We start from the raw sequence: 22,898 nt of genomic DNA on the forward strand, positions 1-22,898 counted from the left end.
ATATATCCCTTCCGTCTAACATAGTCACCCTCAAATTTGTGTTGACTCCAATTTAAGGTATCACCATGGGTAGGAGGGCAAAAGAGCAGAAACTCTTCAAGGCAATTTGGCAATACAGGTACAAGGGCTGACATTTTACATACCCTTTGACTCCAAGTCTACATCAAAGATTATCCTAAAGAAATAATTATGTATGTGAGCAAGTGCTTGGATTCTAGAATGTTCTAGGTCCTGAGCTTTTTAAAGTAAAACCCAGCTAACAACCCAATATCCTGGATAGGGTGCCTAGAGTGCCTCCCTCATCATAAATACATGCTGAGTGGCTGCCGCATACCAACCAGAGTTCTGCACACTTCACCCCAGCTCCCAACAAACGTCTTCAACACTCGCAGCTACCTTGTGAGGTAAGAGACCTGCTCCCATTTCTCATCTCATCTGGTTGACAAAAAATGAGGGCCAGGGAGGTTAAGTAACTCATGAAAAGGAGGAGCCAGGTTTCAATCTGGCTGCCTGATCCTAGAGCCCCAGTAGTGCCTTCAAAACAATGTTGTCCAAAAAATGGATTTCTCGACTCTCCTGATCTTTCACCCATCTCCTTTTTTGATAACCCTCCTAGGGGACCGTCATCTAAAATTCTCAAAGGCACACCACCACCAGCTGGCAGGTCTCACTGATTTGGCGGTGCACAAACAGCAAAATCTGTGATAATCTTTAAAATAGAAAAATTACTAAAATATATTTTTCCCAGTGTACTACTAGTCTCCTAATTCCTCATTCCTCATTCACAACACTTGCTGTTAGCAGAATTATATTTCATGGTTTGGGAAGACAAATGTGAAGTCCTAAATAATATAAACAAAATGAAGTTTACTTGCGGTGACATGATTCTTTTCGTTAAAATTTCTGTGTCCTGTCTGGGAGTGGTGATTCATGCCTATAATCCCAGCACTTTGGGAGACAGAAGCAGGCGAATCACTTGAGGTCAGGAGATGCAGACCAGCCTGGCCAACATGGTGAAATCCCATCTCTACTAAAAATACAAAAATTAGCCAGGCGTGGTGGCACATGCCTGTAGTCCCAGCTACTCTGGAGGCTGAAGTGGGAGAATCGCTTGAACTCAGAAGGCGGAGGTTGCAGCGAGCTGAGATCACGCCACTACACTCCAGCCCGAGAGACAAAGTGAGACCCTGTCTTTAAAAAAAATATATCTTGTGTCCCATGGCCTATGAGTACGGAGACTGGTTGACCATCACCTGCAGAAATGAAAAGGCAGAATGACCGGAATTACGCCAGGTGATTCCAGGTCCGGAGACAAGGAATTCCTGGGCAAGTACAGGAAGCGTGGACATCTCTTGGGGTGCTCATTTGGGAGCAGCGAAGTATAAAAATTCAAAAAAAAAAAAAATTCACAATAGGTGCCAGGGTCTCTGAGTCAGGAGCTGGGATAAGTAGTTGGGAGAAGTGGATTGAAAGGTGGCACCTGAGAGGCAGCAAAAGTGGTGAAACTTCTGGTCAAGGCTTGTTTTAGCTTTCAGAAATTAAGTATAAGCAAACAAAAGTAAGCTAGAGAAAAAGAGAAAATACATCTAAAATCAAATGAGCAAGCAGTCAAGATTTTGTTTTATTTTATTACGGCTAGAAAGACACTGTTAGAGCCAAAATCGGCAATGACACTAAAGAAATCCTCTGTGCTTTTCAATATGCAAATATATTTCTTCCAAGAGTTGCCCTGGTGTGATTTCAAGAGTTCATGTCAACTTCTTTTCTGGAAACTTCCTTTTCTTAGTTGTTGTATTCTTGAAGAGCCTGGGCCATGAAGAGCTTGCCTAAGTTTTGGGCAGTGAACTCCTTGATGTTCTGGCAGTAAGTATTTATCTGGCCTGCACATGTGAGAAAGAGATAGAGCCATAATGTTCCACAAATTGTAAAATGATCCAGAAAGCTAGTCGAACAGAAAAATCAGCATAAAACAGAATCACCTGTATATTGTTTTGAATCCAGAGTTTATTTTTCCATAAGGGATAAGAAATACAAGTTCTTTTGAAAATAAGCTACTGTCCACTCTTAATTACATGGAGAATAAAGAGAAACTACTCCTCAAAAGCTTATCAGCCCTAAGGACATAAGAGCTGTCAGTCAAAAGGACTGACTAAGTAGATCAAACCAATGCTGTACAACTGAGAAAACAGCATTGACTAGCCTTCACAGATAGAAAGGAGATACTAACAATACATCACAGAGCTGCAAACCAGCCAGACCCACTGGACCCAGATGTGAACAAGTATGGTTAAGTTTTCAGTTTGTGCTTTGAGAATGTTAAGGAGTTTTCCTATGAGTCAAGACAGAGTAGGAGTAGAGAGTTCACTTGAAGAAAGGGCTCCATTATTGTTTTTTATGTCTTTAATGATCTAATCCATCCAACAGTTGCATCAGTTACACACTTCTTCAAAATATAAGGATTTCAATTCTGTTTGAATTGGACCTTTGGGAAGGAATTGTGTCTCATTTCCAAATTTAATTTGTATGTACACTAGAAAATGTTAAGGAATTTGGAATTTCCTCCCACATTACAAACGCATCAATAGAACTGAGAAACTGCCAATGAGCTTTTGAGTAGGATTTTCACTTTGATAAAATCTTCTCACAGGTTAAGTATCTGATTGAATCAAATGGCATTTAGCATTTCTATAAGATTATAGCCAAATAAGGGCATGAATGCCATATATTCAAAATCGAGTCCTAGCACAGGACACAGGACCTCTACTGCTTAAAGGTGGTATTAAACATTAAGTATAACCAGAAAAAGTTCATCCAGAAATATATCCGTGCTGCCACAATTTAAGTCCAAATAAGGGAAATAATTTCCTAAATTCAAGTCAAGTACCAACTGTACAGGGCAGGGCTGGAAGAGGAATAGTAAGAGGCCTGAGCTAAGTGATCTTCTGCATTAAGACTGTAAACAATTTTTCTGGCTTTCCCTGAAAAGGGACTCATTTTACAAAGTTTATAATGCCATCTCAAAAATGTTTAGAAACATGGAGTGAAGCACTGAAAGGATCTGGACAAAATAACAAACTCTTACAAGTTCTTAGATTTCAGATATTACAGGTGCTAGACTCAAATTCATCCTGCAACTATTGCAAATATACTAGCTTTTATGGTGTGCTTTTCTGTTTGTAAATTTCTCACTGTCTTCTGCTTCCTGAGAAACGAACAAAACCAGCCAGGTTTTGCACGGGGCAACAATACCTGCAATGAGCAGCGAGTCCATCCTGGCAGGGGGCTGTGGCGGTTTGAAGAGTTTGGACAGGTCCTCCTCAGGGAGCGGGGGTTCTCCTCGGCTCTGGCGCTGCATATTCTCTTGCTGGCGACGCTGCTGATACTGAAATTCAAAGGGAAAATGATTTGGTTATATTTCTTCTAGGAGAAAAAAAAAGATGTCCTTCCGCTACACAACCAACAGAACCCTACTGCTCTGAATTACAACCTCAGTTTTTATCAGTGGCAACATTTGGTAACTTACGTGTAAGAAGTTAAATACGCCAATAGTAGAAGAAAATTCCTTTGCTGAAAACTCTAGTGTCTAGAGTTTTCACTCTGAGCTCTAAGAGTCTATAACTAATGATTCAGAAAACAAAACTAGTTATGTAAGTAACAGGGGGCTTAAAGGGAAAGCTCATGATTAGTAAGGTAAACGGAATTTCTTTACCATTTATGACAATGGGGTAATAAATGATTCATCCTAATTTTAATGACTAAGTAATGAACTACCACACTGGAAATTCTTTCACCTTTACTCCTATTGACCTAAAATAACAATACAGACTGCTATGTTCACTACTGTTACAACTTTTTCTTTTTTTTTTTTTTTTTGACAGAGTCTCACTCTGTCACCCAGGCTGGAGGATAGTGGCACAATCTTGGCTCACTGCAACCTCCGCCTCCCAGGTTCAAGCAATTTTCCTGCCTCAGTCTCCCTAGTAGTTGGGTTTACAGGCGCCCACCACCACACCCGGCTAATTTTTGTATTTTTGGTAGAGATGAGGTTTCACTATGTTGGCTAGGCTGGTCTTGAATTCCTGACTTCATGATCCACCCGCCTCAACCTCCCAAAGTGCTGGGATTACAGGCAAGAGCCACCACTCCTGGCCTATTGTTACTACTCTTAACAGATAATCGTCTGTACCTTAGCTCCATAGCTAAGGATGGATACTATTAATAGCTCAGATAATGCTTCAAATACTTTCAAACTCTGGATTCCTATGATTCGCTGAAGAGAAAGTAGGGATATATATAAACTTTTACTATAAACTTATAGATCAACTACAATAAGAGCTAATAGCTACGACTGCTCGCAACAGTGAAACACATAATATCCCATACACAACCTTAAAATGTCAGGTAATGAGAAACCAAGGTGGGCTAGTAAAAATTTAGTCTTTGGATTCCTAAGAAAATCAAGGGAAACAATTCTTTCTAGTGAAGGAAAGTAACTTGCTTTGTGAAGATTCCTGTATTCATTATGGGGTACTCATAGGAAACAAATATTCAATTTGATACCCTGGGTGAGTCCTTCACCTACAGGAAAAACCAGCAGGAAAATGAAATCCAGCTGAGATGATTGTTTTCCTCCTCAGTTTATCAGACATTTGTAACCACTCCCATCTTTTCAGTTAAAAAAAAATATATATATATATATATATAGATATACTGATTTACATATGTTTTCTCAATTCTAAGCTGGCAGAAACAAAGTACTTTAAATTTCACTATATATTATATATGAACTCTGATATTAAGAAAAAATTTAAATACAACATTCTCAGAATCACTTAGTTGCACTTAGAATTCTATATTTAACAACGCTCTGTTTAAAGTACATTGTAATGAACAGAGTAGTCATATATAAATACTACTTTCACAGATAAACATTCTGGAATCAACTTATCTATGAATCAAATGCTAAGAACACTTTAGAGCAGTATAGTCCAAATACAATATTCCAGGAACTGTGAAAATCATGTGGCCTGCAGGCAATATGAATAAAGGTTAAATGGCCACAGCCATAGATGTGTGCATATGAGAATATTCAGATAATTCCAGGATTTTTGTCTGTATTATACTATCTACTTCACAGCAGTTGGTCTATTATTTCCTATCAAAATTGCTTGCTCTTAATCACAATTGCTCAGTTTTTTAAATGAACTGAAGATTGCTAACTATGCCGCAATGAGCCACTGCCATACCAATTATAGTTAGTAAAGAAATGAGCTGTGACATTCTGGAATCTCTTTGCTTCTGATTTTCTCAATAAATGTACCTCTTATTTGCACAACCTTGGCATTACAATCTGAGTTTAATATAATAGCTCTTTTTAACACAGGTATGTTTAAGTATAACATGTAAATAACATGTTACAAACATGCCATATAAATAATAATCTTTTAAAAATATAATATAGAGTAACTAGCTAACAGTCAGTGCTTTATCAAAGATAATTTAGGCCATTTTGAACATGACTCTTGAAATACATGAAACTTAGAAATACATGTTTGTTGAATTTTTCCACAATACCAACCTGATGTTTCTGCTGCTGTTGTTTACTAGTATTCCTCATGTATGTGTTGTATTTAACTATATCTTGGCTCATTTCATCCACTCTGTCCATCAGCAACTGTAGATTCTTCCCCAAATGATTGCTGAAATGTAAAGTAAACATACTGACAGGTCTTACTTTAAGTTATAGCTTTGCTACTGCTCTAAACAGTTTTAAGATATGAACTTGAACTGGCTTTTGCTAAAAGAATGAGAGCACACATATGCATAAGAGCAAGGGCAGAGGAAAAAATCTGAGTCAACTTGTTACTAAACTTTCCATACCGAACTTCCAACTATAATCTCAGGGATACCTGAAATAGCTGAGTTTCTTATTGAGAGAGCATAGGTATGTGAGGGTAGGAACTGTGAAACATACTTAGTGAGCCATCTATAATACATATTTCTTACACCAAGTTCAGTATTCCCAAACTCTTTTCATTAACTTACCCCTGCCCAAATGCATTCCATAACATTTAAATCAGTAGTTACAGGAAAGAACCATACAGATTATGACATCTGGCACATGATTTCTCTATCTAGAAGGTTTTAAATGAGCAATGGCAACCTTTATTCTACAAAACCTGATGAACAGGCTCCTTTCCTCTTACCTTTCCCAGAATCTGTAGTACAGTCTTTCATATTTCTTATTCTCTCCAGAAATTTCTATTGCAGCTCAGTTACCAACATCGCTTTATAAAGTGATGTAATGACTGACACAATGACCAGCATATTCATTGATTTCTGCCTGCAACTTACCTCCTACCATGGTAACGCCTGGACAGCTACTATATTTTTAAAATAGCGAGCTTCTAAAGAGTAGTGCCCAGGCCGGGCGCGGTGGCTCAAGCCTGTAATCCCAGCACTTTGGGAGGCCGAGACGGGCGGATCACGAGGTCAGGAGATCGAGACCATCCTGGCTAACATGGTGAAACCCCGTCTCTACTAAAAATACAAAAAACTAGCGGGGCCTGGTGGTGCGCGCCTGTAGTCCCAGCTACTCGGAGGCTGAGGCGGGAGAATGGCGTGAACCCGGGAGGCGGAGCTTGCAGTGAGCCGAGATCGCGCCACTGCACTCCAGCCTGGGCGACACAGCGAGACTCCGTCTCAAAAAAAAAAAAAAAAAAAGAGTAGTGCCCATTCATTAACTGCCAAGAGATATTTACTAAACTCCTATTATGTGCCAGCCTTAGTACTAGAAAACAGGGAGACAACAGTGAATAAGACATACATTACATGTTCTGTATCTTCATTGATCTTATAACTGATTAGGGATGGAGGAGAAAGAGAAGGGGTAGGTGAAGAGACACTTACTTTAGATAGCACAATCAGAATATCTCTTTGAGGAGATGACAGACTGAAAGTGAAAGATGAGCCAGCTATGCCAAAAATATTCTAAGCAAAAGAAAGTACAAGTCCTGAATGCCTGAGATGAGCAAGAATTAGGCAGATTTGATAACAAGAAGAGGCCTGGCATGGCTAGAGCACAGTGATTGGGTCAGGAAGACCAGACAAGCACATGTGGGAAGCTCATTAGCACCATACAGCTCCCCAGCAATGTAGTTTGCTGTGAATGAGACCTCACAACTGCAATGTTAATGATACCCTGGAGTTGCACATGTTTATGACACATTTTGCTTAAATTTTAAAATGATCATTTTGCTGCTATGCAAATAGACTGGAGAGGAGAAACCAGGAGGTTAGTTAAAAGTCTACTGTAGGGTGTTGGCGAGGATGTGGAAAAATGAAAACACTCATACACTGGGGTGGGAAGGTAAAGTGATACAGCTACTGTGGAAAACAGTTTGGTGGTTCCTCAAAAAGCTAAACCAAATTACCAAATAACCCAGCAATTCCACTCTCACGAATATACCCTATGAATATGTATATACCCTAGGGAATTAAAAATATATACTCACACAAAAACTTATACATGTATGTTAATAGCTACATTATTCTTAATAGTCAAAACTAGAAACAATGTAAAATTCCATCAAATGATGAATATTATACATCCATACAGTAGAATGTTATTTGGCCTTAAAAATGAATAAAGTACTGATACACCCCACAACATGGATGAACCTTGAAAACATCTGCTATGGGAAAGAAGGTAGATAAACTTTTTTTTTTTTTTTTTTTTGGAGACAGTTTCACTCATCATCCAGGCTGGAGTGCAGTGGGGCGACCTTCACCTCCCGGGCTCAAGCAATTCTTGTGCCTCAGCCTCTCGAGTAGCTGGGACTACAGGTATGTGCCACCACACCTGGCTAGATTTTTTCTATTTTCAATAGAGATGGGGTTTCGCCAGGAACTTCTGACCTCAAGAGATCCTCCCACCTCGGCTTCCCGAAGTGCTGGGATTACAGACATGAGCCACTGCTCCTGGCCAGGACTCTGTTTTATAAAATATACAGAATTGGCAAATCTGTACAGATAGAAAGTGACTAGAGGCTGCCAGGACTTAGGGGAATGGGAATGACAGCTTAATGGGTTTGGGTTCCTGTTCAGGGTGATGAGAATGTTCTAGAGCTAGTAATGGTTGAACAACATTGTGAATATACTAAAAACGACTAAAGTGTACGTTTGAAAAGGGTTTAAATGGTCAATTTTTTCTCTATTTTAAAAACTGCACCTCTGGCAAATAATCTATCGTGATATTACAGAGAGAAATTGTGGTGACTTGAACTAGGATGGTGGCAGTGAGCATAGAGAAAAGTGAGCAGAACTGAGAGAGATTCTGGAGGCAGAGCAGGCAATCTTTATTTGCTAGGGGGCACAAGAGAGGAATGGAGGGTGACTCTCAGTCTTCTGGCAGCTGGTTATTACATTTACCGAGAAGGATAAAGGGCTGGGATTACAGGCGTGAGCCACCGCGCCCGGCCGTAAATTTACCTTTTAATCCCAGCCTGGGACTACCTAGATAACTTTCGTCCAGTAAATGGTCTGATGACTTCACCTGTTGAGGAATCAAGTGCTTCTTTCTTATTTATTTTATTGTGTTGTAATTTTTAAAATCACTTTTAACTTCAAAACAATTCTTCTCTGGATACAGTGTATTTGCTTCTGTTTTACCCTGATTTCTAAATAGTTGATTTAAATTCACTCAGACTTAAGTATTTGAATTGGGCAAGACGGGAAAAGAGAGGCAGACAGCGGTCAAAGTGCAATGACTTAAAAACATACTACAAGTCTGGAATCTATCCTCAGGACAGTGGGAAACCAGCTGAAGATTTTAAGCAAAGGAGTAACATGAGCATCTAATTTGCATTTAGCAAGATCATTACAATTTTGAAAGAGGAAAAGGTCAAAAACATGAAGTCAGGAAACTGTGAAAGTAATGAGGAAGAGAAATAAGGTCCTAGACTAAGGCGTTAAAAGTCACAGGAGTAAGACAAAATCGTCCCATGAGTACATGTGTGAGAAGACAGACCCTGAGGGACACGGACAGAGATGAGCGGAGGGTTCACTGTGGAAAATGAGGGGAAACCCAGAAGAGCTATAGTTTCACAGGCTCCTAGGAAAGGATCTCAGGAAGAAGGCCTTATCAACATATTACGTGCTGAAGAGTCTAAACTACTCAGTGACGTAGTGACATCAAAGTCTTTTGTGACTTTGGAGGGAGGTCTTACTACATACAATGGGTGGAACACTACAAACTGTTGTCAATCACTGGGAAATCAGTGGGAAATGAGGAAACAGTGACATCAAAATTCTATCGAGAAGTCTGATTATGAAACAAATAGAAAAATTCAGCAGAAGACAAAAGGAGATGGACACTAATGGCATGAGATCAAAAAGTATTCTTTTCATAAGCTTTCTTTTGAGATGGGGGACATAAACAAGTTTAAATGTCTTTGTTTTTAGGAGATGCATGCTGAAGTATTTAGGGGTTAAAAGTCATGTCTACAATTTACTTTCAGATGGTTCAGAAAGAAAAAGCGGTGTTTATGTATGTAGATAGAGTGCAAATGTGGCATCATATACAATTGGTGAATCTAAATGAAAGGTTTATGGATGGATGTTCACAGTGTTTTTCTTTCAAATTGTCTAAAGAGTTGAAAATTTAAAAATAAATTTTTAATTGGAAAAACAAGCCTATAAAGATTAAAAAAAAAAAAAAAAAACTAGTATAGAAAGAAACTGAAAATCTATGAAGAAGGGAGTACATCAATCTAATGAGGTCCTGAGAACGCAAGAAGACAGGGGGCACCGGCTTCAGATTTCTGATCCTTTCATTTTTACCAATGAGGAACGTGAAGCCCAAAGGGCTATGTTAAGTATAAGAAATGTCATTAGCTACGTGATTAGTTGTTAAGTCATTTATGTCATTAATTGCAAAAGGAAATCAAAGAAAGAAAAGATCGTCACCAATGCTGTGGCTGGGAGGTTAAGGGGAAAGCAGTGACAGTAGGGAAAAAATAACAGCACAGGAGAGGTACTGTCATATGCAGAGAAAAATCTATTATTTATACCCAGACCTTAACTCTTGGAGGTTGTTTACAGTAATGAGAAAGGCACTACTAAAACAGACCCACTGTTTCTACCAGAAAAATCTTTAATATAAAGTACTAATATTATCTGCTGCAAGTATATGAAGTTATTGTGAAAGAACACTGCCACAAGCACATATGTGTTTACGTATTTCATAACTTTTATATTATGTGGACTTTACGTATTTCATAACTTTTATATTATGATAATGCTCTTCGGAAAAAACAAATCAGAAACACACACACACACACACACACACACACAAATCTGTGTACTACAGGCCTTAAAGTGGCATCAGAAATTAACACTGACAGAAAATCAGACCACTACCAAGACCAACTTTGTGAGAATCTTTTCAGTACCAGTTTAACTAGGATGCTGAAACAGGGACTTACTGTTAGGAGTTTCAGTAACATTGCCTTTTCTTTTATTGCCAAGCAAATAAAGAACTGAAAACAGATAACTTAAACAGATGTGAACCAGCACATGAAGTGTTAAGTCTGCTCTGGCTACAGTATCAATTTATGCTTATAATCCTTAATGTACGATGCCCACCCTTAGTTTACTTTTTTTAAAAGAGGAAATAAAAATAGAATTGTTTTATATGTGTGAAAAGCTGAACGCCTGTGTTACACATTTTTAAAAACTAATAAAGGCTGTTATGGAATAACTATTGTTAGAACTTCCACCTAATAAAATGAAAATCAAAAATTAGAATTTTTCAACAAAAGCAAATGCAGTATGTTTTAGTTGTCACACAGAACAAATTTATCAGTCACATCAAAGAAACCAGTGCCCATGTATAGGCTCTGAAAGGAAAGACCAAGTTTAAGCACCTGCATAAGAAAGATTTCTGATGAGGTTTCTTATAAAAACTTTTATGGCAACTGGCCTGAGCCATCATCACACAACTACTGTTAGAAATTAAAAACTGAGATGTACAAAACGTATCTTTCTGTCTTCTAAAATACTATAATCGATTTGGTTCAATATAAGAGTCTAGTAGCAAAAACCCACTGCTTCAAGGTTGCTTCATTCTTCTTCCTCCTAACAGAACACGAATTTACACTTTCAATAATTTCATATGGAAAGCAAAGAAATGGGGCCTCTTTTCCTCGTTTACATAAAAATACAGAAGACAAAAACTATAATAAAATATTTGTCTAGGTCTCAGTTGCTAGGGCAAACTCAGAACATTTTCTTGGTTATTATAAATGCTGCTTTGGACAAACAGACATGACAGACCAGCTCATTGGTAAAGTTAAAGCACCATCAGGGATGTATTTCTTTTGTATGCTCAATAAAGGAAGCCTGGGAAAAGGTGAAGACATGAATTATGTAAGCAAAAGCTTTCATGCAGTAAATTTAAAATTATTATATAACTATATACTTAATACATCAAATTGTAACCTTGTATGCTGAAAAAGGTTCTTAGCTAAACGCTTTAAATACAGGTGTGCCGAGTGTGTTTGTAAAAACAATAAAGAAAAATATGACCTTCTAAAACAGACAAATTAAAGGACTATTATGAATATATGTTTGCAGTCAAACAGTACACTCTTCGGTGCCAAATTAGCCTTGCAACCTGGCTGTGTTACTCAGCACTCCATTTACATTCATCGTCCACCTCCCTGCCCTGTTAAGACTTTCTTGTGGCCTTTTGATCAATTAATGCAATGGAAGGTGGCGCTTCAACCACAGTCCTACCCATGCCAGAGCATGAAGAAGAACATTGATGTCTCTGGCCCTTCTGGGTTCATCCCACTTGCCTTATCTCGAGGAAGTACAACGTCTGTACACTTTTTTTTTTTTTACAAGTCTCTAAGATAACTAGAAATCTGATAAATAATTTAGTCTGCTTCAAACTGGTTGCTTAAGAAAACACACCTTGTTTCTTTCAGCCAACAAGCATATATTGATTCGTTACCTACTCTGACCATTTCATTTCATTCCACAGGTCTGCTGCTAGCCTCCTTCCACCATAGACAAAATAATCACTAACATAACGCTCAAAGGGCATTTAAGAGGAGCTATACATGTGGCTCTATTCACATTTCTGTTAAGAGTAATAGATGAAGGGGGAAATAAACATTAATTTCACAAAGGGAACAATACTTCCTTTTGGAAACCTCAGTCTGCATTTTACAAATATAATAAACATTATCTCAGCAACTAGATAGCTAAGGCAGTTATGCTGGAGGAAATCATATCACCAACTAAAATAGCTGAAGCCAGTATAAGGTTCAGAAAATTCAAATTTTAGTTGAAAACTCAAACAACTGGAACTTTACAACTGCAAGAGTCTGCATCTGAACAAGGGCAAGTACAGCCAGTAAAAGAAAAACGCATTTCTGTTCTTTTCCTGAGCATTATTAAACATCCAGACATAATACCCTAAGCCTCTTAGGATCGTGTACAAGAAAGAAAGCTGAGCCATATAAAAAAGCCCTCCCTCATGGGCACTGACCTTATCAAAGCACAAATGATACAGCAAAGAAGGCAGCAGAGGGTTCTTCTAATATGAGCAATTAGTATTCAAACAATGTGTCATTTCATATGATCGGTTTGGCGTTTTTCCCTGAGATCCTAACAAGGCCAGACTATTACTCCATGTTATACAGGTTTTAAGAACCTATAAATGTTCTTAAGTAATTGTTTTCTTGTTTCACAGGTAAAGTTTATGTGAAAGAATCTTTTGCAGAAAGTTCTAAAAAATGGGACTTTTGATTAGGAAGGGCCACTTACCTGCTGGCAAGGCTGAGCAATTCATGTTTATCTGCAACAGCTGACTTCTTTTCAAGTTCCCACATTAGGACATTGATCAGATGTGAATTTTTAATTACAATCGGCACTTCTTCAAACATGTACTCAAAGGTGATATTTGCTTTTTTCAAACTGTGAAGCATGTTAAAAATACTTTAGTCTGATGGTCAAAAGTAGGTGCTAAATTGACTATTTCATAAAATTTACCTAATTATAGGCCCTATCCAAGATCTTTGTTTCATTAACACTCTTAAAAAAAAAAAGTAGAGAAACTAGACTTTTACAGAGTCAAGCATAAGTTAGGTCATTTGAGTAACTTTGAAAATGATCTGAATTTGAGCTAAAGCCCAGAAAATAAGATTCTTGGCAGAAGAAACTACTCATTCTTTGTAATCAGGTATCTTTAAAATTTCACTGATACTAAAATGTAAATGTCACAGTAAGTTATGCTACACAACCTACATCTACAACTTAATTTAAAATAGCTAGAAATGAGAAATACTCTATTTCTTGAAAAGTTCATTTTAAAAGCCTCTTGAATTAAGAGTTTAACAAGTAGCAGAACACTCAAGGAGACTCCAGATACAATAGTTAGAACACGCCAAGAACACAGTTTCTCATAGTTTAGTTATAACTACCACATCCAGGAATTGTCCATGAGGTAGCTTTTCTTTTAAAATTCTCTGTACCTTAACTTTTTAGGAGCCAAATGGGAAACTAGAGATGAACTGTCCTGCATGAAGTCAAAGCCATTAATTTTGATTCAACAGGAACTAAAAATTTCTATAATTAACAGAAAATGGAAGGATTCTAAGTATTTAATTGATTTAAAGTAAATATTACAATGCCATTAAATAGGATCCCAAAACAGCTCCATCCGTTAATTCTCTGCATACCTGTCACCCATAAAATTGCCAATAAGCCACATTCTTTAACAAATTCTTAAAATATTTATATCTTTCCCACCCCCTCATTAAACAAGGGTTCGGAAAATAAGACACACAGCTCACAACCAGTCTGACACAGAGCTTACAATCTGACAGCCACTGATCACTCTTTCCACCTCCCTTTATTCAATCATTTATTTCTTCGAATCCAGTAGCTAATTAATTCCCATTCTAACTGAATTCACCCTTGCTGAGAACAACAGATGAGACATTCCCTAAAGAATAATTTAAACATGGAAAGGGATAGAGCAAGCAGCACTCGGCATGCAGAAAACTTCTACAGTCCACATGGCAAAAGCATTACTGCACCACAACCGAGGATTCAAGAGACGTGGCAAAGAAAAATCTTAATAGAAAAACACCCAACCCTTTACCAGATGCCCCCAAACACTTACGCTTCAGGGGAAAAATCCTTTTCTTTACAAACTTCCATCAGTTTAGGAGTCAGTCTGTAAGCCTTTAGTGAGAGAGACCCTTGGGCAGTTTTTATGGGATCTCAAACAAGGAAAGAGAAACAAATTACTAAGAATTTTGTCACTACCATGCTTGAAGAGCATTGGTTCTAGGCACATTCTGTTGCATATCACACAATCTTTGCAAAATAAAGATCAAAATAAACAACCAGAACACAATTTGAAGCGGACTCAAACCACTATACAGCAAGTAGCACTCGAAAATGCAGGAATACCTCTATCTATCCTACTTATGATAGAGTAATTTCCTCTGTCAAAAACTAAACATACAAGAGTTATTTTCAAATTCATTCCTCAGCAAGAACCAGTAATCTTGCTGAAAATTAAATGTATCATATGTTCTAGACATCTTGTATAATTAGGAAATCACTGATAAATATTAAACATGAAAATCCACTGCATATACTTGGGTAGCTCTTCATTCAACTTAAAATGAATAGCCCTGCACACAAAATGTATCCATCCTAATAATCACTGTTCACATTTCTTCGTTAAAACAGATTGTAAAAACCATTCAAGTCAAACTGCTATCACAGAAGTGTCTTTTTGGAGAAACTAATTTTGTCAAAACTAACCGCTGAAACACTCCATGCGTAAGGGAGCTTAGCACTTGCTGCATGATAACGGCTCTGGCATGCCAATATTCGCCTAAAACCTGTGTTAACATTCATGTTGTCTGAAACTTAACACAGTGAAACTCTTTGCAATAGGTGATAAAATGAAAACCAAAATAGATTGAAACAAGTGGAAAATTCATCAAGGTCTGATGATGCAATGTTTCCAGCCAATATAAGTACACTTTAACAACTTGTTCTTTACTGTAATCCAATTGTTAACATACTGAAACAATTTTGGGGCAGCTCATAAGATTGATCGTATTCATTAGTATTTTTTCTGACAGATACTCAGGACGTTACATTTACTTCTCAGCTGGAAACTATATGCAAGTCTGCCAGATATGGCAAACTGTGAGTGTTTGGGGAGGGGGAAGGCTATAAAGCTGTTAAATTGCCTACAGTTCTGATACAGCACAGAACATCTGGTCTGGAGAGCTTGAGGAAACACCATTAAATAGGCCGAAAAGAAAAAAATCTTTGTGCTAAGAAACAGTCCAGGTTTTGTACACTGTTGTCAGAGGTATAAAAAAAACTTGGCACACTGTATTATGATTGGTCAGTCACGTACAGAGCCAGACACTCTAGCAATCGGGGTTTGTTAGACATCTGGTCTAGTTCCACCAGCCCCTTCAATGAGGGAGGGGAGATGGAGGAATAAAAATGAAGCAGCTACTCCAGCATTCCAAAATGTACACATCAGGGCTCTGATAGCAAGAAAAATAAACAGAAAGAAGGAAACCCTGTCTAGACTGAGCTGCTGCTGAGGCTGCTGCAGAAACAGGGTTGGTATTTACTTGAGAAGGCCTGCCAGACTGCTCTTAGAGGCAAAAAAGACAGAGAGCAAAAATAGTAGTAATAATATTAAGGGGAAAAAAGAATAATAAACCTCCTACTAACCATAAATGAGAACGACAGATTCTTCAATGGCATGCTGGTAACTGAACTGAGAGTCCAGGAGCGCCCGGGTAACGAATGAGCCATAGTATGTGGACTGGTACCAGCCCACATGAAGATGATCAATGTTTACATGGCGAAGGCTCCGCATCATTTCCATCTGATATTGGACTGGATGATGGGGAAGAGGAAATTAAAAGAAAAAACTTTTTAATGATGTTACTAACATTAAAAACAAGCCTTTTGGGAAACAAATGTCTACATAACAATTTATTAGCATTAGGGAACACGAGTCCAGATTTAAAATTCATTCAATTCATATATAAAGCAAAACAAAATTAGGCTTTTAAATCATCGGGTTTCCTTTTATTCTTTAATGAAAAAATATTTTGCAGAAAATGTATTACACACAATATTAATGCCTTGTTGTAACAAAAGAATTATTAAATGTGGCTTCTACTCCCCTTTTTGAAACTCTCAAAATAGTAAATGTTTAAGAAAAATTTGTATAATTACTAAATTGGTTGGTTGTAAGAAGTTTCATTTGAATTAATAAAAGAGGAAGAGTTATCAATCTCTTGTTCAACACAGCTTTTAGAGCTGAAAAACTAAAACCATTAGGAAAACTAAGGGGAAACAATTAACTACCAACCACACTGCTTATATATGAAGAGGATACAGGCTGCAGCTGATTCAAAATACAAGAATACATTTTTGCCTTCATCTGGTGCCCCCTGCTGCATATGCTAAATTTTTTAAAGAATTATTTTTTCTTGTTTGTGTGTTCCTTTGTTAAGTAACAGACACTATTTTTTCCTTAGAATAAAGTTATATTTTAATGACCATGTATAGAATGAAAAGCTTTACTGACTTTTACTTTTTGTCAAATTAATGACTACAATGTATAATGACTATAATGTATACTATATTAAAGCAGCATTACCAGAAAAACAGATTAAAACAATATAATAAATGACATTTTAAAAAGCAATATAGCACAATAATGCACAACAAATGTATAATACAGGAGAAAGCTTTATAATAGCCATGCTACTTCTATTATTATTATTAATTATTATTATTATTATTAATGAGACAGGGTTTCACTCCCGTTGCCCAGGCTGAAGTACAATGGCATGATCTTGGCTTACTGCTGCCTCCGCCTCCCGGACTCAAGTGATTCTTTTGACTTAGCCTCCCAAGTAGCTGGAACTACAGGTGGGTACCACCACACCCAGCTAATTTTTGTATTGTATTTTTGTAGAGATGGGGTTTCACCACGTTGCCCAGCCTGGTGTCGAACTCCTGGGATCAAAGGATCCACCCACCTCCGCCTCCCAAAGTGTTGGGATTATAGGCATGAGCCACTGGATTCGGCCCCAAACTCTTTCTATTATAATGAACACATGACCATGCTGAGTAAATGTATTTGCTTAACTTGAAACCTGTTTCATTTTCAAAATTCTTACTCAAGTTTTAGCAAAAGTAAAGTTATACATCTGTCATTCTTTTGGTTAGAGCACTATGGTTTTACAAAGCCACCAAGACTCAGGATCATAAAGTATAAAAGAGTGTTCCTCAGATGGACACAGTCTGATTTTTCATTACTTGTAGGGGAAGAAGTTATAAATCTGCTTATCCCAAGGAAGGTTACAGTTCTCATGCTAAAAGATGGCAGTCAACTCATCAACTGCTCAAGAATTGTGTTTTTTGAGGGGTTTTTTTTGTTTTTTTGTTTTTTTGTTTTTTTGCTATGTAGAAAAGCTAAAAAAAAAAAAAAGGTTATTTTGCCACTATCTGAAGAGACTTTCTTAAGCCTATGGCAACGTTGCAACAGAGCTGGAAGCTGCACTATTGTCAAGATGCACACAGTTTAAGTGCCTGTTTTGAAAGTGGGCTCATTCATTCATAAAAAGGAAAACCAGTGTTAATATAGAGGAAGTTAGGCTACCAAGAGTATGGGGGAGAAGGTGATACTAATACACCAGACACTTTACATACTAAGCCAATGTTTCTGTATATTTATGAATAAAATACAAAAACAAAGTCATATAATCTATGCTATACTCTAAACCACCATTTCTACCCTTAGAAATCTATTTTATACATAATATGATAGCTTGAAAAAGCACTATGAAATATGATAATATTACACCAATTATTTTTTATCTTCATATTTTATTTCTCTAGCATGTAAGAGGAACCTCACCCCGCCCCCTCCAGCTAGTTTAACAGATTGACATCAACCACATAAATTTGGCAAGTGGGACAGAATCATTGCTATGATCTCCTTCTGTTTTGAAATTCCATAATTCTTTTAAATCAGAGTAAAATCACTGATTTGGCTAATAAATTTTAATTAAATTTAATTTACGAGTGAAAAGTCCCAGTTTATTATAAGTAAAATGGGAGCTGAAACTAAATTTGCTATTTATTTTAAAGGGAAAGGGAAGAGGAGAGATTATTAAGCAACTGACAGAACAAGTAAGATTTTAAAAAATCTTTTTTTTAAATCAATACTTACGAAACATATTAGTATTCAATTTAGGTACAACATAAGCAGAGGTTAGAGTCTGCCAACGTGTAATAGCAGAAAAGAAAGACTTGGAATATAGAGGTTGAGGTTCTCATGCCAGCTCTGAGATTTCCCCTGTGAGGATCTTGCTGTACAGTTAACAATTCTTCTCTGATATTTAATTTTCCCATCTCCAAAGAGATCTGAGAACCCAATCCCAGTCAAAACGCTATTATTCCACATTGTTCATTGGATATACTAATTATAAATAAAGAATTTTATATTAGCTAGAGGGGCTTCCAGCATGTATTATGATTTAAAATAAAAATACATTCCTCTGAAAAATATTCTATAATCTTGCTAAGTCTCTCCTCAAACAGCTTAAATACAAGAAATTCTCTAACCGCATTTCAGGATACATGAGGTAAAATCTCCAAGATTAGTAGCAAACTTCCAAATTTCTTCTTTATCCAGAGTCTTACCTATTCTGCAGCACCTCTGATAAGGATAAGAATGAAAATGAAGTGTTCCCCTAAACTAGGGAAGAAAGTCAAGAAAGCCTATAGCCATGTGGAGATACCACTGCTCCAACATATTTCTGGGGACTCAGGAGTAAAGAGAGATCAGCTTCTTTACTAGGAAGAATGAGGTGAGCATTTCCATTTCCTCTTCCATGGTTTAGAATATGACAAAACATTTTGCAAGATTTTGGACACATTTATAAGTCGTTAAGAGTTTTTCACATCACCTAAATATCAGAATAAAGGGGCTAAGAGCAACGATTGGTCAATTAAGAAAATCACTTCAAAAATGTACAATGTACTAGAATTTCACTAATAAACAATGTATGTGTTGGCCTAATCTACGTAAAGTGCCAGGAGATTCTCTATCTTGGTTTGGACTTACCACCCCAGTTTTAAAATTAAAACAAAACTTTTTTTTTTAAGTGCCCTCTCAGAGGCATTATATAAAGAAAGGACCTAAACAGTCTGCAAGTGAGTCTTAAAAAGGTGGGGCTGCGGATGCTAGAGCTCCGAAATGAACCACAGTGCACACAGGCCCAGTTCTCACCATGACTGCTCACATGAAGCGCCAAAAAATGCAATGTTTGAAGAAAAGAGCTCACTTTGATTTAATAAGGTAAAAAAAAATTGTAATACTGTTTCTGTTTATTATAAGCCAAGGAACAAGAGACACAACTCACAAACAGCCATGTGAACTGCGTTATCTCTGTGGACTTTCAGGTCTGTGTCCCCATTCTTTGAATCCCATCTCCCTTCACCCCCAATTTCTCCTACTCTTCCCATTCAAATTTTCAAAAAGTAGAAAGCCAACTCCTGCAAAAGCTTCCTGGTAAACCTAAGTAGGGATACTAAATGAACAGCAACTGTCCCAGTGACCTGTGTCAAAACCATGCTCCTGGCAGGCACCATCAATGGAGCTAAGCTGCCACACCAGCTGACATGTATTTACCCCTCTGGACTATGGTAGGGACAAGGGAACAATTGTGAAATGATGACATGCCGGTTAAGTTTTACACAGGAAGTAAGAAATGGTCGTTCCAGATTCCAATCTCCTGGATGAACACCCTTGCTTTTGTGGCTATGCTAGTTTCTCTCAGGAGTTACACTGGGTGGGTATGTAAGGTGAGCACAAGAGACCCAGTTTGGCTACAAAACAGATAAAACAAGGGAGGGGAGAAGCCTCTGCCTACCTGGAATTGTCTTGTGATGATGATGCCATGTCACGGCCCACAGGCACTGGTGACTGTGAGGTAATGCTCTTTGCCTCTTCATATGCAGGCAGTCCTCACATTTCTGGCTGATTTTAAAAGGAGGGTATTTCACTCCTGAGAAATAAGGCTCAGGAGTGGCTCACACCTCAGAAGGAAGAGAATCATGTCCAAAGAAACAAAAGGAAAAAGGAGGAGGAAAAGAAAAAAAGGCTCCTTGACTCAAAGTGCCAGTTGCCTACTGCTGTGTTAATGCAGACCAATGAAGAAACAGGCACTGATTGGCAAATTTGCAGAGTTGGTCCAGGGTTAGACAAGCTTCAATTTTTGTTCTAAAGTTCTCATATTTAATGGAAGTCAAAAGAGCAATTTCTTTTTTTTTTTTTTTTTTTTATTTTATCAGCCTCTTTTTTTTTTTTTTTTAAATTTTTTTATTATTATTATACTTTAAGTTGTAGGGTACATGTGCATAACGTGCAGGTTTGTTACATATGTATACTTGTGCCATGTTGGTCTACTGCAGAGCAATTTCAACCAATGACATTCTCTTCTGAGTTAATGTCTAAATATTCCTGGAGAAATTTTCCAAAGATGAATGGCAAGAGGATAATCCTTTAAGGAGGGAGAACTATTTTAAAATTCATAATGTTTAAGAGAAGGACTTATTAGAAAATAACCTTTTAGGCATTCTTAGTACAAAAAAGCAAACATCCCCACTGAGGAAAAGTAGTATGCAACACATGAATTTCAAAGACAAACTGGTCGGCTGGGCCGTGGCTCATGCCTATAATCCCAGCACTTTGGGAGGCCGAGGCAGGTGGATTACTTGAGGTCAGCAGTTTGAGACCAGCCTGGCCAACATGGTGAAAACCCATCTCTACTAAAAATACAAAAATTAGCTGGGCATGGTGGCAGGCGCTTGTTAATTCCAGCTACTTGAGAGGCTGAAGTGGGAGAATTGTTTGAGCCCAGAAGGCAGACGTTGCAGTGAGCCGAGATCACGCCACTGCACGATACTTGGCAGTAAGCCGAGATCATGACCAGTGCACTGAGCGATAGCCCGAGATTCAGTCTCAAAAAACAAACAAACAAACAAACAAAAAAGACAAACTGGTCTTTACTATTAAGCCAACTGAAACTACTAATACAAAAAGTCACACTTGGATGCAGTTGAGCTGGTGCTATAAAATTTGGAAGGATTATAAAAATGAGAAGTTTTATAAATCTCTTCAACTTCTGCAATTGTTTTAATTGGTACGCATGTCCCCAGCAAAGGAAAGCCTGCTTTACAACACTGAATAACTGCTTGAAGTTCAGCACCAGTATATTCATATTCAGTTTTTCCAGATAACCTCTTTGCAAAACAGTCCATTTTAAAGTGCCTAGAGCTAATCTGTCTTAACTGAGGTGAACTGTCCAATAACTATCCCTTTCAAATATCAACCACATTTGTTGGGATTTCTCTTGTTTGACCGTTATATATGAAAACACTGAAAATAATATGCTGTCTTACATTTAAATGTTATATGTATCTGGAGTTGCAATGGCAACCAACCAAGCAAGAGTATGAGATCCAAGTGCTCCTGAAGATCACTGGAAAGGACAACAGAGTAGACGCTTTTCAGTTCAGCAGAAAAACTAACCAGCATTCTTCTCACCTTCAATTCTTCATCTTCATTTTTAAAAAATCATCTTTTTTATTGTATTATTTTAAGTAAGCCCTCGTGAAATACAATTTCTCACTGAAAAACAGGAACAAAGAATTGCCACTGATGGATAGGCTGGCATGAGGATTAAGTAGAAAACTAAAAATGGAGCTTATTCAAACTCGAAAACTCAAGATATGTCCAGTAGATCAAGAAAAAAGAAGTGTTTTGCAGATATGTTATTGGGGAACTCTTAATGAACAAAGTCATTTAACTTCTAAAAATTAAAAACAATTTAAGAATCTACCATCTAATGACTTAATATTTTACCAAATAAATCCAAATTATTTAAAAATACAATAAAATTATTTCTAAAATAAACATAGCCTGCAGGGAAAGAGTAGAGCTAGGCACAGAGAAATAAACTACCACTTAGTGAGCACTTATTATGTCAGACTTCCTGCTAACTGTTCCACATGTTATCTAACTTTGTATTTCTCACAATAACTCTAATGAGCTAATCATGATTATTGAAATCCTTTTAGAAAAGCTGTTTACCATAGCTATGACTTCAGACTCTGACTCCAAAGGCTAGCCAGCCACCCATTTTGAGAGCCTCATTACTTCCTATTGGTGAAGTATACAGTAAATTATTTCTGAATCATTGAAGCACAGCACAAATACAAGAGAAATACACAACAAATTTCTAGGTTTTCAGAAATCACATCTTGTGCATATTTGACATTAATCAATAATTTAGCAATACCAGTAACATTTTAAGTGATAAAACCACCACCAAAGATTGTTAAATACTACAGTTGATAATTATCACAAATACATAATCAAACTCCTAAAACGCTGCATTCTATGTTACTATTTGAGGCTTGTGCCATGACTACTTTGTAACTAAATACTGGCTTAGATCAAAGATGACCTGTACAGGTATATAGACTGAACAGAGACCAGATCTAGTTTGTTTGTTTGTTTGTTTGTTTTTGCAGCAAAAAAACAAAGCTCAATCAGGAGATGCAAATAGCTTAAAAAGCAAGCAAACAAACAAAACCCCACAATGTCCCAGAAACAAACCAATGATCTCAACAAATACGACAGGGAGGTGGAATGCATAAAAATCTCCTATCTGTTCTGGCATGAGAGCTAACCAAAGTAGGACTTTTAAGAATATAATTAGAGGCCTCCTTCCCAGCTGCAACATGGGACACGA

The 22,898-nt window shown here is 37.3% G+C and overlaps 1 protein-coding gene across 2 annotated transcripts in view; it reads right to left on the reverse strand.

Moving 5' to 3' along the window:
- Positions 1-1,597: 1,597 nt before the first annotated feature.
- The window catches only part of EIF3H (eukaryotic translation initiation factor 3 subunit H), a 122,931-nt gene continuing 101,630 nt past the window's right edge, over positions 1,598-22,898 (reverse strand). For both annotated transcript variants that reach the window (XM_025393666.1, XM_025393667.1), the window contains 6 exons: positions 15,787-15,954; positions 14,195-14,294; positions 12,835-12,984; positions 5,579-5,699; positions 3,250-3,382; positions 1,598-1,880 (listed from right to left, as the gene is read on the reverse strand). In XM_025393666.1, the coding sequence (XP_025249451.1) occupies positions 1,783-1,880; positions 3,250-3,382; positions 5,579-5,699; positions 12,835-12,984; positions 14,195-14,294; positions 15,787-15,954 (770 nt within the window). In that variant the 3' untranslated portion in view covers positions 1,598-1,782. The remainder of the gene's footprint in view (positions 1,881-3,249; positions 3,383-5,578; positions 5,700-12,834; positions 12,985-14,194; positions 14,295-15,786; positions 15,955-22,898) is intronic.

This window comes from Theropithecus gelada, chromosome 8, assembly GCF_003255815.1.
Source record: "Theropithecus gelada isolate Dixy chromosome 8, Tgel_1.0, whole genome shotgun sequence".
Classification (NCBI taxonomy): domain Eukaryota; kingdom Metazoa; phylum Chordata; class Mammalia; order Primates; family Cercopithecidae; genus Theropithecus; species Theropithecus gelada.